This window comes from Phascolarctos cinereus, unplaced genomic scaffold (assembly GCF_003287225.1).
Source record: "Phascolarctos cinereus isolate Bilbo 61053 unplaced genomic scaffold, phaCin_HiC Scaffold_1;HRSCAF=81, whole genome shotgun sequence".
Classification (NCBI taxonomy): Eukaryota; Metazoa; Chordata; class Mammalia; order Diprotodontia; family Phascolarctidae; genus Phascolarctos; species Phascolarctos cinereus.
In genome coordinates, this window is record NW_027555514.1 from 229,116,403 (window position 1) to 229,134,904 (window position 18,502).

The 18,502-nt window shown below is 39.5% G+C and overlaps 1 protein-coding gene across 1 annotated transcript in view; it reads left to right on the forward strand.

The window, feature by feature from the left end:
* Positions 1-1,144: 1,144 nt before the first annotated feature.
* TBK1 (TANK binding kinase 1) overlaps positions 1,145-18,502 on the forward strand; it is a 52,396-nt gene continuing 35,038 nt past the window's right edge. Inside the window, exons 1-4 of the mRNA XM_078146131.1 lie at positions 1,145-1,291; positions 1,690-1,825; positions 4,346-4,463; positions 15,175-15,315. Coding sequence (XP_078002257.1) covers positions 4,377-4,463; positions 15,175-15,315 — 228 coding nt within the window. The 5' untranslated portion in view covers positions 1,145-1,291; positions 1,690-1,825; positions 4,346-4,376. The remainder of the gene's footprint in view (positions 1,292-1,689; positions 1,826-4,345; positions 4,464-15,174; positions 15,316-18,502) is intronic.

Here is an 18,502-nt window from a genome sequence, read left to right on the forward strand (position 1 = left end):
CCATAGAAAGAATTTCCCAGATGCTGCCCAGGACAATGTGCTAACACTGAACCCCACCAGACTTAGGCATGGGTAAAATAGGTTTTAAATTTTAAAAAGCAGGGGTGGGGGGGTTGTTGAATTGTAGGCTTTACAACCCAAAGGAACCTTAGAGATCTAGCCCAACTTCCTCAGAGTCTCAGCTCTCAGTCGTCACTAATGATCTTACTATTCAGTGACAAAGGATCCATTCATAGAAATTACAATGGTTCTAGGAGGCTCCGGAGTTTTCGAAATTGGAGGAGATTACTTGCCACTATACCCTAAGGAGTGGATGCTGGGATGGGAGTCGGGGGAGGGTTTTCCCAGCATCCATTCAGCAGCCAACTCTCATTAAGCACCTGGCAGAGAAGGATGAAGACCGCACCTCCCCGGCGTCTAAGCGAGGTTGCTAAATGCGGGGAAGGGAAGGGGTAGGGAGGAAGGAGAAGAGGGGCTTCTTTTGCTCTGGAAATCCCTGCCTTGTTCTTGCTAACTTCGGTGTACACTCAGTTATCACCGTTTCAAAATGGGACTGGACCCCAAGCTCCCCAGGAGCACACTGTCGGGGTGGGGTGGAGGGGACGGGGAGGTTCTGCCCTCTACCCCCGCCTCTTTTTTTTTTTGCGGATTGGCGCCGTCTGTCTACATTTGCTGCCGATGCCTGGCGCTTTGCTCTGCCAGTCCAAGGAGAGAGGCAGGTCACTTTGCCACTGGCATGGTGGGTGGGGCAGCATCTTGGCCAGCCACACCCTCCCCAACTCAGCCTGCACAGTCCATCCAGGCAAGGCCCTTTCTCGGAGCATGCCCCACCCCGGGAAGCTGGAGGATCGGACTCTCCCCATTCTGGAAAGGGGCGACAGGTGAGGAGGGGTGACAGGTGAGGACGAGGAGGGAGCGTAGCGGGAGCGGAAGGAGGAGCTGCGGAGGAGCAGAGGGGAAGAGGACGAGAAGAGGAGGAGCAGAAGGGGATGAGGGCCAGGAAGGAGGAGCAGCGGGGGAGGAGCAGACGGGAGGGGAGGAGGTGGCGGGAGGAGGAGCAGAGGGGGAGGGGCGGGCGGGAGGAGGAGCAGCGGGAGAGGAAAGGGAGGGGGAGGGGAGGAGCCGGGCTGCGCTACGTCGGGCGGCCACCCGGAGGGAGGGCGCGCGCACACACACGCGCACGCTCGGGCCGGTCACGTGGCTGCCCGGGCCGCCCTCGCCTAACAGGAAGTGTCCCGGGGTGTGAGGAGCAGGCCCGCGGAAGCCGAGCCGCGCCTGGGACCCTCACCAGGTGAGTGAGGCCGCGGGGGCGGCGGGGCAGCCTCAGGCCGGGCCCCGGAGGGCTTCCAGGACCGAGGCCCCGGACAGGGGCCTAGGAGGGAATGCTGAGTCAGAGCGGGGCAGAAGCGAAGCGGGGGGCGGGGCTGGGCGGCCGGAGCCTCCATCCTCGACGGCCCCACCCACTCCATTAGTGCGGCCCGGCCCTGGCCCCGGGGAAGACAGGAGGAAGTGCAAACTTCCTCCTAGACTTAAAGCCGACGTGGTTCTGGAAAGGGGGTTAAGAGGGGGTCCTCCGTGGGACGTGTTGTGAACTTGACCGACCCCGGAAGCTGCTGCGGTTTCCACCCGCGCGTGGGATCTCGCGTTCCCTTCGGGTCCTTCCCTAATTAGTCTCCTTGGCCCTTTCAGCTCGCCTCTGCCCCGGTGCGCCCTGCGTGCGTCCGGCGCCCTCAGGAACATGGGCGTCTTTCTCCCGGAGCCCTCCGCCTAACAACCCCCTACCTGTGGAGCTTTGGCGAGCTGCCCGAGCCGGCCCACCTGGCAGGTACGTTCCGCCCCATCCCCCCACGCGTGGAGGGGGGTGCTTAACATCCTGCCCCCCGTGTCTGTGCCGCTCTTAAGTACCCGAGCCCTGGGGCTGGGACACAGGGGTGCTGAATCATGTTTGGCTTTGCTGGTGTGTAGAGGGGGTGTTTGAGCTCTGTATCAGAGGAGATTGTGAAACCGGGTCAGATTGTATCTCGTCAACTTGTTTCCTATAATGTCTGCGTTTTATATGTAGCCTCCTGTCACTGTATTACAGTGTAGTGCCTAATAGTATAGCTATATACTACACACTATGTTAATAGTGCCTAATAGTATATTATATAGTATAGTCATGCACTATATAGTATACTACAACATAGTGCTTAATAGTATAGGTAGTATAATTATACACTATATAGTATATTATAGCATAGTGTCTAATAATGAATCTGATATAGTTATACACTATATAGTATACTATTGCATACTGCCTAATATATATAGTATAATTATACACTACATAGTATGCTATAGCATATATTTCATATAGTTATAGGCTATAGTGCCTAATAATATATATCATGTAATTGTACACTGTGTAGTATACGATGACATCGTGTCTAATAATATATGTAGTATACACATATATTAGAGTATATACATATATTAGAGGCCTAATAATTATACTTGGTGATAGTATTGAATAAGGAATAAGCAGAGTTTAATGAGAGATGTCACCAGATTTTGAGCACCTTTTTTTTTTCCCTTAGAGAACTTGTGGGAAAAAATTGGTCATTAGTCATAGGGAAATTTGATCCCCCTCCTCCACCCCTTCCAACAAAACTCTTTCACTTTGTATTAGATATGTAGAAAGTGGTAGAAGGAAGCTTCATACCTACTATTGGCAGAATTCCATGCATGGGAAGAATGCAGTGCCTTCATGATTTTGCATATAGTGTTCCTAAGGGCACATTTTTGTAGGGGTTTGATTCATATTTATGTCTAGTTCACTAAGTTCCCAAGTTCTGAAAGCAACAAGCTAACAGGGCTCCTCTGTTGGTAGACCTGAGGTACTTTAGTCTCTATGGTTTGACCCCTCTCTTGCCCCCAGAGTCACCCATTGAAATTTTTTTTACTCATTCTTTAAAACCCAACTCAAATACCACCTACTCCATGGAACTTTCAAGAAAGACTCAGAAATAATATTTCTTCAGACTTCGTAGTTCTTTGTTCCTACACTTAGATTTATCATGTTATATTTTGTATTATGTTCCTAAGACCTTAGTTTTAGGAGTGGAAGGGACCTTAGAGGCCATCAGCACCAACCTCCTCACACAGAGAAGTTAGGTGATTTTGCTCAGGGTCTTAGAACTAGAAAGTATCTAAGGCAGGATGGAACACAGGTGGTTCTTATTCCAAACTCAGTGCCTTAGCTTCCAAGCTATACTGTCTCCACTTCTTTGTGTATGTGTCACTTTCTTCTACCAGATTTTGAGAATTGTGGCTGTAGATGTGCATCTTAATTAAATTGTTTTTCACAGTTCCTGTCATGGTATACACAAGTAGTAGAAGTTTCATAAATGTATATTTGAATTAAATTGGAGCTACCATAGTAGTGGCACCCCAATTTTCCCTTAGTCCAGCATGAGTTTAAATATTTCACTGCCCATACTAATTTATTCTGAGAAGCAGACTGCATTTATGAATAGAGGCCCAGTCTTAGAGGAAGGAAGATCTGAATCAAGTCCTGCCTGTGACACATACTGGCTTTGTGACCATGGAGATATCATTTGACCTCTCAGGGACCCCAGGGCATTAAGTATGTAAGTTATAGTGCATGACTTCTCTCCGAATGGAAAGTTCCCTAAATGTAGGCATTATATTTAATTTTGAAGGGTTGCATTTAGTAAATTGAGGAAGCAGACTTCAGGTTACTCCAAAAAAAAAAAGCCAAGAATCTTTGAAGGATGACATTTTTCACTTTTCAGTAGTGGTTATATTTTTAATACACATACATGGTTGCAACTAAGAAATTTAAATTGATATTTTGCTCTTTGAAACACTTTGCATTTGCTTGGCCTAGAAGGAAACAGTAATCTCTTTAAAAATCCTTTTCTGAAAATTTACACAATTTTCTTTTATCTTCTGTTCTTTGAGGATTCTGCAAGTAAATAATTTTTTCATTGTTCTTTACAAAAATCTTGGCAAAGAAAGTTGGGAAGTAATATGCCTTTAACCTGTTTTATAGAAAGAAAATCTAAGAGTAATTGTAGTTTTCTCTGGAATTTCCACGTAATATTAGAGCTCATAGATTAGTGCCTTTGATAGATCACTTTGAGTCTGTACAGGTTGTTAAGACATCATCATTTAATGTTTCTTCGTAGTTCATTCAGCATTTTAGTTTATAAGGTAGTTGTTGAAAACTCATTTGAAATTGAACTGTATACTTTGAAGAAATAATAATTTAATAAACTTAAATATATGTATATGTTTTATAGATATCTCTAAATACATATGTCCTAAATCTTTTTCCCCTCAGTATTTGAAGAGGATCCCATAATCAAGCAGAAATGCAGAGTACTTCTAATCATCTGTGGCTCCTATCTGATATCCTAGGGCAAGGAGCCACTGCAAATGTCTTTCGTGGAAGACATAAGGTTAGTGTGGAGAAGAATTTTAGAATTTGAGAGCTTATAAAGCTCTCAATAGTATTCTCAATAATGTATAATTTGTTTTTGTATAAATACTCTTACAAGGAGCCTACTCATTCAAAAATATGTTTCGTTATTTTATTTAAAGTTATGTTAAACAATAAAGAGATGTCTTACACAGTACTTGTTTTCTGAATGAGAATGAGGAAAAAAGTCTGTCTTAGAGGGGAGGGTTAGTATTGAGGATTATTGGAACATAAGAGTGGATAGGTAGAGAATCTTTAAAATCTGGGTAGAAGTTTGGATTTTATATCAGGCAGTAGAGGGCCTTTCATAGGTTGTTGAACGGGGTGGAGGGGGGGTGAAATGATGAAACTGGAATTAGAAAGATTAGCGGGCAACAATATACAGGATAGATTGGAGGTAGAAAGAAGTAAGGAAACCAACTGGGAAGATTCATGAAGTAATCTGGAAGAATTTGGAACATGGTGGGATTACAAAAGAAGATAGTGTAGGTCAGAGATTTCAGGGGATGAAATGTTAGGACTTGGCAGCATGAGATAAAAGAGAGAGAAGAATTAAAGACAATTCCCATGTTCCTAACTCTGAAAATAGGTGAGAGAAAGAGTGTGTGTGTTAGTAGTAATAGTAGTAGCAGTATATGTAAACTGGAATCATTCATTTTGTAAATCAAATCATTTTATAATGCTAAAATGAACCCAGGTTGTCAGTTTTGAGTGTTTGGAATTTTGTACATAGGGCTTTTTAAAAGTGTAACAGAACTGTCATAAGGACTTCTGGTGTGCTGATTTGTATTTAGAACCTTTAAATCATCCCTTAAATTTGGAATCTCTAACCTTTCTTGTAGGGGAGGAATTTCCTGATCTGCTAAATGAAGGGGTTGGACTGGGTGGTTTCTGAAGTCAGGCACAGTGTGAGGGCTGGTGATGTAAGTACAAAGGATGAACAGAGGAGACAGTGTATACACATATAAGCATATGTAGAATAAACATAAAAAGAATAAATATAAATAGGTACAAGGTAGTCTGGTAGGAATGGCACGAGGAATTGGAATCAGGAAAATATTCATGTAAAAGGTATTGTTTGAGCTATGTCTTAAAGGATAAAAGGGGTTTGAGGAGGAAAGTGGTACATTCCAGGCAAAGGGTATTGGCAGTCAAAAGGCAAAGGGTTGAAATACGCTGTACCATATGTGAAGAACAGAGAGAAGGGCATTTTGAGCTATAGTATTATGAACTACTCTTTATTTGTCATAAACTTTGAGAAATAGGGAGTTGGCTTACAAACTGGACATTTCCCCAGGGAGGGTTGAAACTGGAAGTCACTGTTGTGGTTTGTGGGTACTTTAAAGCTGAGAAGAAGATATGATGGTGGCTTACAGATTTCCAGCATGGAAAGAAGTGGTACCACAGTATAAGAATGTAGGAAATTAACTTTTAGCTTTTTTTAAATCAAAGAGTCATTTTATAACGTGAATATAAACTGGGCGACAAATTGTTTCTGTTCCAAAACTGACTGTGTGTATGTGCTTGAGCTCTTACGTGTCAAGGGACACGTGACAGTGTCACAGAATTTGGCACTTAAAGAGTACACCGCTACATTCCTGCTAGTCAGCTAGAAATGGTATCAAGAAAGAGATGGATAGTTGAAAACTCGTAGAATCTCAGGGTTGGTTGGAAAGACTCTTGGAAGTCATCCTAATTAGATTCATGCCAGAATAAGGATCCTCTCTATAATATCTGTAATTAGTGTCGTCTTCTGCTTGAGGGCCTCCAGTACTATAGAATCACACTTCCTACAGCAGCTCATTGCATTTTTGGACAGTTCTAATTGTTCACATCTTGAACCAAAATCTCATTCTATAACTCTTGTTTAACATCTCCACAGTTTCTGCCTTTTCTTCCTACTGTCTGTTGAGACCAAAAAAAACCAAATCTGATATCTGAACCCTGTGGCAGGTTTTCAAATACTTTGAAATTATATTTTCTTCCCATAAGTCTTTTTTTTTTTTTGAGGAATCAGGCAGTTTATTATAGCACTTGGCTGAAAGAGTTTCCAGTTAGAGTCACAGGGGACTGAGGGTCTCCATTTCCGTGGATGTGGAAGATGAAAGAAACCTTTTCTCAACTTGCACAGATTTTACGTGTTCCTTCCAAAGCCAGTTAATGGCTCCATGTGTAGAAAATGCAGGTTGCTGTCCTTTTGGGAAGGTGGAATGGCTGGAGAAACACCTTTCTCTTCTCTTAATTACCAGGGAGGATGAAGTGTTCCCTAAAGAATGGAAAAAGTACTTTAAGAAGAAAACAAAGAAGACTGAGAGGTCTGAACCACTGTCAGGATGTTAGAGAATAAAAGGATGTTACCCGAAAAAAAGAAGAAAACAAGGAACACTGAACTGGTACAGTTACATAATAGTTTTGATCCTCTCCCCATTGAAGGTAGACTTGGATGCTTTGAAGAGAAAGCAGAAGAATTATGAGGGTATTTATAGATGTCACCAGGAAGAAGGACATCTTGTGCTGGCCACAAGGAAAAAATAAATGTGATTGTCAACTGTCTGCTGAGGGCCTTTTGTCAGCTTAATGTGAATAAACAAGTGGTATACTCTCTTACGCAGGTGCTTATCTGGGATGTGACTAGGTCCTTAATAAAATTTGTTAAATCTGACATCCAGTATTGACTACCATTTGACTGACATCCAATGACCACCATTCCTGGTGATTGATGAAGGAACATGTGATTCTGCCAGAAGAAAACTATTAAGCATCTCTAGGGATCATAATGTCCTTAGGCAGTGAATTTTGAAGACCTTAGAGGCAGTATTTTCATCACTACTGTTGGTTGAAGGCATAGACTTTAAAGAGGACAAAAAAATATGGAAATAGCAGCTGGTGTTAAAATAAGACTTGAATTGTGGGCTGAGGCTTAAGATAAGGGCTAGGGATGGAGCGCATCTGAGAGACGAAAGAAAATTTGGAAATTTGTGGATCTGATCAAAAGGGCTTTGAAATGAATATGAAAGAGAAGAGAGAAATCTGTACCTGTGAACTTCCAAGGCAAATGTCACAGAGAGTAATATGTGATATAGAAAGAATAATGATGGAGGTGCTGGTGATTCAAAGAAAATGATATCCAAAAATTGGGAAAGTATTGATGCCTCCTAAAGGCTGAGTCCTGGGTCGTTTTCTGTACTTAGTACTCTTTATTGATAACTTCGTCTGCCTCCCATAGTTGTCATCTCTAAGCAAATAATGCCTGGATCCATATAATCACACTAGACTTTTTCCTGAGCTCCAGTCTCACATCACCAGCTGCTTATTAAACTAAAGATCTCCTAGGCACCTCAAACTAAGCAAGTCCAAAACAGAACTCACTATCTTGCCCACCAAATTCATCCCTCTTATGACCTTTCCTCCTTCTGTTTAAGATTCCACAACCCTTTCTGGCCCACCAGGTTTACAACCTTAGAGTTAACCTCATTTCACAACTTGACTTATATGGCCGCTAATCTGTTGTATTAGCCTCCTAATTAGTCTCTTTGTCTCAAGCCTTTCACTTCTTCAGTTTATCTTCCATATAACTGCCTGAGTGATTTTCCTAAAGCATAGGTCTGACCTTGTGATCCTCTAGCCATTAAATTCCAATGGCTCTTACTTTCTCTAGCATCATAGCTAGAATTTATATAGCATCTACTGTGTGCTAGGCTAAACACTATAAATATTTTGTTTGATCCCTACGACAACCCTGGGAGGTAGGTGCAATTATTATCTCCATTTTACAGTTGAGAAAATTGAAGCAAACAGATTAAGTGACTTGCCCAAAGTCACACAGCTGCTAAGTCTGTGAGGCTGGATTTGAACTCAAGTCTTCCTTATTCTGGGCCCAGCCTTCTATCCACTGTGCCACCTTGTTTGTTATTTAAAGCGCGTCATCTGCTTTCCCAACCTTATTGTGTGTTACTATCTGTCACACAATCTGTGAGTCCAGCCAAACTGACCTTATCACCATTCCTCACACAGAACCCCCCCCCCATCTCCAATCTCTGTGCCTTTACGTGGTCTTATGACCATGCTTGGAATGCATTCCTCCTCACATCTACATAATCATGTAACTTAGGGGGACCTACTTTCAAGAATTAATGGCCAGGGACAGTGTGGTGCAGTGGATAGGGTGCTGGATTTGGAGTCAGATAACTTTGGATTGAATTCCAGCTGAATCACTGACTTTGGTCATCACCACCTCCCTGCTGTTTCCTTCTTCAGACCTCCCAGCTTTACCATCTATTCTACAGAAGCATATAAAGGAGCCCTGGAATCCATCCTGCTACCATGCCTTAAGAATCCCCTCGGCTTTTCCACTAGCCCTGCAGCTGGACCCTCCAATTGTGTTGCCGCCTCCTTCTCCTTACAATGTGATCTCCTTTGAGAGCAGGAACTGCTTTTCTGTTTGTATTCCCCACATCTTGGTACAGTGCTAAGCACTTAATTATTTTTCTTTTTTTAAAATAAATTTCTATTTGTATCTTTTGTTTTATGTCATCTACATTTCCCATTGCATCACTCTTCCAAAGAGAGTGTTCAGCAAAACTATCCAAAAAAGTTTTAACATTATATGAAGTATTCCATACCTATAGGTAAATGCTTTTTCATTTATTTGTTAGAATCCCTAATTTCCTTCCAAACTCAGCTTGAGTTCATCTTGTACATGAAGCCTTTTCTGATTTCTGTAGCTGCTAATGTCTTTTCTCCCCCCAAACTAATTTGTATTGATTTGTAGTTGTATGTATTGTATCCTCATGGAAAATACAAACTTTTTGAAGCCCAATACTGTTTCATTTTGATCTTTGTGCTCCTGGTGCAGTGCCAAGAACGTAAGAGGTCTTTAATAAGTGCTTGTTGATTGATTGGTCTCAGCTTTACACCAGTGTGTGGAACGTGAAAGTGAACTAGAGTTCTTAACCCAAGGAGGTAGATGTAACTTCATATTGAAGCTTGGTTAAATTGTGACTTACTCTGTAGAAGAGTATACTTTATTTAAAAGGAAAAGCTTATATAATAGGGGCAGTGGAGCAACTCTTAATTGTGATTGTATATCAAGAAGTTATTCTGTGTGGAGATACATCAGCTTGAGGGGAAAGTGTGGCACAGAATATTTGGATAAGGATCAGTGGCAGGTGAGAATAGATTACAGGAGAAAGAAAGGGATGGTGGGTTACTACAGTAGAAGGTAAAAAGGGCTTGAGGCCCTGATGCATTCATGAGGATGGACTCCATCTCCTTTACTTCTGCTAAAGGTTTCACTTCAGTAGAGCTGAGCAGGGAGACATTCCATGCAGAAATTCCTTCAGAAGATGGAAAAACCAACAAGAGAAACTTCTATTTTGGACCTGATTTAGACCAGTAAGGAAGAGCTGGGTACAGAAGTAGAATTGAAGGAAACCCTAGAAGAATTGTGATTTACCATTCTGGATCTAGTTAAGGCCAGTCTAGTCAGTCAAGTACAGGATTAGAATATAATGCAACCCATGAAGTCAACAAATCACTTATTAAGCCCCTAACTATCAGGCTAAGTTGTGCTTAAGTTCTAGGGATACAAAGAAAGGCAGAAAGCAATTCTTGCTCTCAAGGATCTTACAGTATAATGGAGGAGAGTTATATATGCAAACAACAGGTACGGGCAAAATATATACAGGATAAATTAGAGATAATTCAGAGGGTGGCACTAAGACTGGGAGAGGCTTCTTGCAGAAGGTGGAGCTGTAGCTGAGACTTGAGGTTAATTAATAAAACACTACTCCTTCCACATTTCCCCATTGATCATGACAACTACAGTGTTAGGTCAGAAAGGCATCCCTGCAGGGCAGTAGAATTTCTGCCGAACCTGAATGAACACCAAGTTCACAGTGGCTAGGCCTTTTATGCTTTAGGTTGCAAGTTAGTCAACTCAATGAGAAGGAATCGAAACCAAAGATTAGTGAGGCAGTAGGTAACTAGCTGCTCTCAGTAAATTTGTCACTAGGCTTTGATAACTGAAAACTGAATATACTTAATGAATGTGCAATGATGTGATCCTACAACAAGTATTCTTAAGCTTTTTTGTATCATGGACTTCTTTGGCAATCTGATAAAAAATTATAACATGAACCCCTCTGAATAATGACTTCAAATGCATAAATAAAATAGACAAAGGAACGCAATTATGTTGAAATATAGTTATCAATTTTTTTAAGTCCATGGCTACCAAGTGAAGAACTTCTGACCTCAAGGGTTGAGAGCCTAAAATGGAGATATTGAGGAGCAAAGTTGTAAAAAATTGATTGCTTTTTGAGCAAAGAATCTAATTTGAAACTAGAGCAGCCTTGTCCAAACTATGGAAGAAACACATGAGTGAACGAACACCATGGGGATAATTTCAGTCCTACTGGTAAAATTCAGTGTTTTTGCACCAAACCCTGCTTTATCTCAAGTGCTTTTCTGGGGCTCCAAACTCCAGCCCTACCCCCAAACTAGCTTCAACAAATTTTACCATTTTGTTTAAGAGACAGGATGGAATTATAGAGAGCGAGCTGGCCTCAGTCAAGAATAACTTCATTCAGGTCTGGGGAGTGGACTAGGTATGGAAGTTCTGTGGGCTGTCCAAGGAATGATGACATTTTGGGGTGTTGAGATTACTATAAAGAGGATGATTTTTTCCTTTGAAGGTAAGAGATACATCCAAGACTGGTCTCATGATCAGAGAATTCAAGAAAGAGACTTTGGACTTGGGACTAGTGGTACAAATCATAGGCATAGAAGATATCTAAGCCTCTGGATAAGGAGAGTCAGCTAACTTGAAATAGATCGAAAATGAGAATAGGTGTGAAGCAGGAAGAGATTGATCGAGACTTTGTCAAATCAAGATAAATGAATAAAAGGAAATGTATATAATGCATAAGCAAAAAATCCCTTAGACCTTTTACTATGCATTATCAATTAACAAGCACCTATGTACTATATACTTGGGATACAGGTACAAGGAAATAAATAATCCCCATTCACCACAGCTTACATTCTAATGGAGGAGATAAGTATGTATGAAAATATGTATTATATATATGTAAATTATATATAAACATAAATTATATATGCAGCAGTTAAAATTACAAAGTAATTTGGATAAGAACATGCTAGCAGTTGGGAATCTGGAAAAGCGTCATGCAGAAGATGGTAATTGAGCTGAATATTAAAGGAAATGAGACATAATGAGACAGGGATAAGGAGTAAATAAACCTCAGGCCTATGGAAAAGCACAAAGTTGGGAGCCAATTTCTTAGAGTATCTGTCTTGTGTGAGGAACAAAGGGAAGGCCAGTTTGACTGGATTGCTGAGGGTAAAAGGAAGCCCTAGAATTGATTGAGTGAGCGAGTGGATTTCCTTTTCTTAAGAAAATTTACTTTGATAGCTATAAGTAGGAAGCACTGGAGTGGTCTGGGACCTGAAACAAAGAGTCCAATTAGGAGGAAAGCTGGTTAAATAATCTAGGTGAGTGGTGATGAGGGCCTAAACTAAGGTAGTAACTGTGTGAGTCAAGAGAAAGGGTCAAATGTGAGAGACTGGGAAGATTGAAATGGCAAGATTTGGATAAAATCAGGAGTGAAGGATAATTCCAAAGTTTTGGACCTGTGAGACTAGAAAGATGGTGGTGCCATCAGCAGAAATAAGGAGTTTTGGAGGGTGGGAGGATTTAGGGGAAAAGATGGGTTCAGTTTGGAACATGCCTTAAGATGCCTTTGACGTATCCAGTTTGAAATGTCCAGTAGTGATTGATGATGCAGTCCTTATCCTTGAGGAGCCACTGGGGCTTTCAAGGAATAATCATCTGTATAGAGATGACACTTAAACTCAGGTGCTGATGATATTACCAAGATTGTGTAGATGGAGAAGAGACCCAAGAACAAAACCTAGAGGAACACTCACAGTTAGAAGGCATAATATGGATGACGACCCCCAAAGAACGTGAGAAGGAACAGTCAAACAGGTAGCAGGAGATCCGGGAGAGAAGAGTGTCATGAAAACCCAGAATGGAGAGAGTGTGGAAGGAGAGGGTGGTTATCAGTGTCAAATACAGCAGAGAGATCAAGAGATATTAGGATTGAGAAAGGACTAGCAGATTTGGCAATTGAGATCCTTGGTAAATTCAGAGAAAGCCTCTTCAGCTCAGTGATGAGATCAGAGGCCAGAATGCAAATACCAACCACATGGAGGAGTGGAAGTAAAGTCAGGGTATAATATAGACAGCTTTTTGAAGGAGTTTGAGAAAAGGAGGAGAGACATTGTATGATAACTGACTTTCTGTAGATACATATGTACACACATACATACAGAGAAACATGTTGAAATTTTTTTAAAGTAACTGTGTATGTTTATGTACAGATACACCCACATACATGTATACATACAAGGAAACTGTTGGCCCGAGTTACACTCTGAAATCTCATTTGAGTCTGACAGTAGTTCTGTGAAGTAAATATTATAGGTGTTACCCCATTTTACAAATGAGGAAACTGAGGCTCACTTTAGTGATCATACCCCGTTGTATCTCAGAGGTGCAATTTGTCCCCAGGTCTCTCAACTCCACATTCAGTTCCTCTGAAGGCACTTTGTATTTGCTATTTTGCAATGAGACTATGTGGGAGTGAACTGCAGAGTAAAAAGGGGAGAGGTGGTAAATCCAAGGAGGAACCACCTTCACAGATCCAGGATGACAGCAGAAAAGTGACTTAAGCAAGTGGCAATTAAACTGTACTCCAAAATATACTGTTTAAGGCTATTATGAAGGCTGTTTTTGGTCATTGATTTGGAAGGTTTCTTCTTAGTTGACTGAATTGTCTCTGTTTAAGATGAATGTTTTTGGGTCCTCCACCCCCATTTGGAATGTATTTTTAAATCTGTTGTATGAGTTCTTAACTTTTGTGTGTGTAAGGGACCCCTTTGGCTGTCAGTCTGGTTTAGCCAATGGACCCCTTTCTCCGAAGGAAGTAAATGCATAAAATGAAATACATGGGATTACAAAGGAAACCAATTAAATTGCAACCATTGCTATTTGCAGTTAAGGTTTCCTTTGGGCCTGAGAGTGAAATAGTTAAGTTTCACTTTCCATTTCCTTGTGAATTCGTGTTTATTTAGAGTAGGAACTCTTATCTTATCTGCCACCTGCCAGGAGCATATGTTAATATAATGTTTTCTTTGAAATTTAGGAGAAAAAAATAAGTACTCTAAACTTTAAGCTTACATGATCAAACTTGAGTAGCTATTGAATAGAAAAGAAACTCTGATTCACTATAGCCTTAAAAAAAGTCCTGTGGAAGTGGCTTAATCTGAAAATTGAGACTTTCTCCACAATGAAGATATGAATTAATATTAGTAGTAGTTGTATATCCTGGAAAAGAGAAGACTTGGTAGGGGAGACATGTAATGACTGTCTTAGTGTATTTGAATAAATGTCTATCATGTGGAAAAGAGATGAGATTTGTTTTAGTTTGCTCCTAAAGGCAGAGCTAGGAAATGCAAATTAGAGAAGCAAATTATGGTGCAGTATGAGGAAGAATACATATTGTCACCATGAAATAGCTGCTACCAAGTGAAATGGGTTTCTTGATATGTAATGGGTTCCCCACTGCTGAAAGGTATTCAAGTAGAGAGAACCTCAGTGACCACCTGGAAATTACTGTTCAGTAGTGGGTTGGGACTATTTGGTTTCCAAGGGCCCTTACAACTCCGAAATTTTTTGATTCTTATATTGTTGTATTGGCTTTATAGATCTGCTGCTTTTTGAAGAGCTCGTGATCTTTGGTTTTTTAAACAAAAATAAATTTTTAGTGATATCTTTTGCTTTTACATCACCTGCATTTTCTAGAATAGCCCCTTTTCAGAAAGCCATCCCTTACAACAAAGAATAAAGGCGGCCGGGGGGGGGGGGCAGACAATTTAGCCAAACTAACCAACATTGAAGAAGTCTGACATTATAGCCGTTCTTCCTCAGTGATAGTCTCCTAACTCTGCAAAAAAGGTGATCAGGGAAGGTACCTTCTCATATCTCTTCTTGAGGGCCAGGTTGATCATCATAATCATATGACATTCTGTTTCAGTTATTTTGTCATTAATTTTTCCATTTACATTTTTGTAGTTATTGTGTTTGTTGTTTTGCTGATTTTTGTTATGCTACTCTATATCAATTCATATAAATTTTCCTGTGCTTCTCTGTATTCATTATAATCATTGTTTCTTACTATACAGTAGTAGTCCATTACCATCATTTTTTATATTGATTGAGTTTTATGTGCAAAGTTTCATTGTGTATTAATTTAAATATTTAGGTACTCAAAATAGTATCTGTTGTTTCTGAAGTCATAGCATGAAGTTTCTACTGGTACAAAAGCTATTAGTAACCCACTTTAGCTACATGGTGTTCTTAATTATATTAAGCATATGTCACATTTAAAAGTAGATTTTGTTCAGTCTTTCTTGTGTGTAGATTAAGTACTTTCTAAGCTATGATAGTTATAATGGAAACTGAAAATGTTTATGTGACATAGTTGTTATACTTTTGTTTAAATGTAAGTAGCCTTTGTACCAGATTGTACCAAATAATTTATAAAGACGTATTTGTAATTTTAATTTTCTGTATAATATATTTAATTAGATATTTTTCTCTTTAGAAAACTGGTGATTTATTTGCGGTCAAGGTATTTAATAGCATAAGTTTCCTTCGTCCTGTGGATGTTCAGATGAGAGAATTTGAAGTCTTAAAAAAATTAAACCACAAGAATATTGTCAAATTGTTTGCTATTGAAGAGGAGGTAAGTATTTGTTGTATTTTAATCAACCATATCTTATGTTTGTCGTAGTTATGTAGGTTCTAGGTATTATTAGGTATAGATGTAATTTTTTTTGGAATTTAGTACTATTTTATATTTCTGGAGTGTTTTACGGTTCACATAGTGATTTCATTTGATCCTCACAGCAGTCTTTGGAGGCAGGTATTGTTATCCCCAATTGACAGATGAAGAGCCCAAGTTTCAGAAAGGGTAGATGACTGCCCAAGGTCACAGAGCTTATAAGGGGCAGAATCTAGTCTTCTGCCTTCTAACCCAAAGCTCTTTCCACTGTACCACATTGCTAACAGGAGTTTAAATGAATAAAGGACCCTTATAGAAAGGCAATCAGGAAAAAAATCTCCTAAAAATAGACAGTAAGTGACAGAAGTTAGAATTCTAGATATATGGTATAGTACTGGGAGGAACATAGCTAAATACACATATAAATAAAGTATAGAGGAAAGTCAGTCAAGTACAAGAAGCCAGTGGAGAGGAAAAGAGAAGGACAAAATTTGGAGGTGAGACAAGAGGAATGGGACTTATTAAAAGGAAACAGTAACAGAAATGAAGAAAATTTTAAAAACATTTTTTATTATTATGAACTTGTCAGACATCAACAAACATGACCAGTTCTTTATACAAAGAACAGAAAAAGGATTGTATAGGAAAGCATGGCTCTGTTTTAAAGTATCTTTAGGGGTGTGTGTGGGGTGGATATGTGTATGTGTGTGTGTGAAACACAATTAAATCTAATCTGATTTAGGTACCTGAAGACTTAGAAGACATTAGAGGAATAATAGGGAAGGTACATAGTTTCGAAATCTATACTTAGCCTTTTTCTTCTTGTTGCTTCTATGTGCTTATAAAGTCAGATATTGCAATAGAGTAACATTATTTATTCATTCAAAGACTCTTTGGAATAGAGAAGATGCATGATAATGTTGTTAAAATGATTTTTTCCAAGTAACAGGGTAGAAAAACCTCTCTGCCCCCTCAAAGAGAAACATCTCACAAAGAATTGGGCAAAACCAAAATGGAGTGATACCCAGTTGCTGAGCTTCCCTGCTGAATTGCTTTATGCTTTCCCATTTCAGTTAAGCAGTAAATACAACATTGACCTGCCTGTCTAGATCCCCTTCAAAACTTCTGTCTGCTCTCCTCTGTGTATTTTTTATTGTTGCTTTGTTTTTGTTTTTCATGTTTGATTAATACTCTTTTCTTATCTTCTCTCTTTGGGGATATCATTACTCTCCTTTAATATATTCTTTCTTCTCCTCTAACCCTAAATAAAAGTCCTCTTTGTAACAATTGCAGTTTGAAAAAAAAATCCAATCATTGGCTGTGTCTGAAAATATATGTCTCATGCTGTGCCTCTCGTCCTTCACCTTTTGTGCAAGAAGTGGAAAACTTCATCAGTCTTGTGGAGTCGTGGCCATTTTATTGATCTTGGTTCTTAAGTATTTCACAGCTTGCTTGAAAACATATACCTCATTGTGCATCTGTAGTGTGTCACCCCTCTGCCAAGAAGTGCGTCCTCATCAGTCTTCTGGAATCAAAAGTGGTCATTGTCTTGATCATAATTGTTCAGTTTTTCAGTGTTTTCTTTTACAGTATTGTAATCAATGTATGGATTCTTCTGTTTCTGTTCAATTTACACTAATCGGAGTTCTCTTGAGTCTGCCTTCATCATTTTGTGCAATACAGTAATATTCCATTCTGGTCATATGTCACAGTTTATTCAGCTACTCCTCAGTTGTCTGAGAGGCAGTCTAAGGCATTCCCTTAGATTCTGTTTCTTTTCCTTTCTCTTTCTTTTTGCTCTTTTACTACCCTTTGAAGATTAAGAACTTTGTTTTGTTTATAACCATTCCCTCTCCCTAGCCTCCTAACTCCTCCCCATCTCTTGTTTGCTTATTGAGTTTGATGGATTCTTTCACCAAACTCTGTGTCTGTTCAACCCTCCTTTATCCATTTCAGATAATAGTGAAGTTCATCTGATGCCCACCCCTCCGTCCCTTCCTCCCTTCTCACGGCCCTCAATTATGAGAAGTCATTCCATTACCTTTCCTCCTTTCTACAATCTTGCTCTTCCTTCTCTTTCCTCTCAGGATTTCTGTTTTTCTTATTTCATTCCCTCAGTACCTTTGAAGACATTAAGGTTCTGAAGGGACACTTGTTTCTTTTTCTTTACTAAAATGTTAGCACTATACATTCTACAGCTTATTCCAGTTTCTCAAATCCATTTACCTTACTAGTTTTCTTTGGGCTTTTGTGTTTGCATGTGAGAATTCTGAATCAGCTCTGGTCTTTTCATCAGAAATAATGAGAAGTTCTCTTTTCCATTAAAAGTCCATATTTAAGATTATACTCAGCCTTGGTTGTAAGCCTTTTTTTCTTCCTTTGCCTTTTGGTATAATTTTCTAAGTTCTTCCCTTGTTTGTAGTAGAAGCTACTAGATCTTGTGTGATCCTGACCATAGTTCATTGGTACTTAATATATTTCTTTCTGGCTACTTGCAATATTTTTTGTTTGATATGGAAGCTCAGGATTTGAGTTATGATCTTCCTGGGACTTTTTCAGTTGGGGATCCTTTCAGAAGGTAATGACGGATTCTTTCTGTCTTTGCTTTGTTCTGTGGACAGATTTGAGCAGTTTTCATTTATGATTTCTTAAAGTAGAGTATATCCAGGCTTTTTAAAGTCATGGTTTTGGGGGAGTTGAATGGTTCTTAAATTTTCTATCCTTGAACTGTTTTTCCACATCAGCCATTTTTTACATCAGTTCACTGGTAAATCCATCTTGTGCTAGAGATGTTTTATATGGAAATTCCTTTATACCTTATTTAGTTTCTTTTTCTGAAATTGGGTTAAGGTCTCTTTGTTCTGTTAGTCTGTTTTTTATATTTTTGTGGATATTCATTTAAGTTGTTTTCTGAGTTTATAATAATTTCCTTTGCTCTTCATCTGTTGTGAATTTTCCTTTTTCATTTTTGATATTGCAATTTGATTTTCCTCTTTTTTAATCAAACTTGATTAATTTATTAATTTTCTTTAAAAACATTTTTTTCAGTTCTCTGTACCTCATATTTGAATTTCAGAATATCTATTCTTGTGTTTAGTTTTTGTTGTTATTGTTGCTTTTCCAATTTTGTTTTGTTTGATTTTTAGTT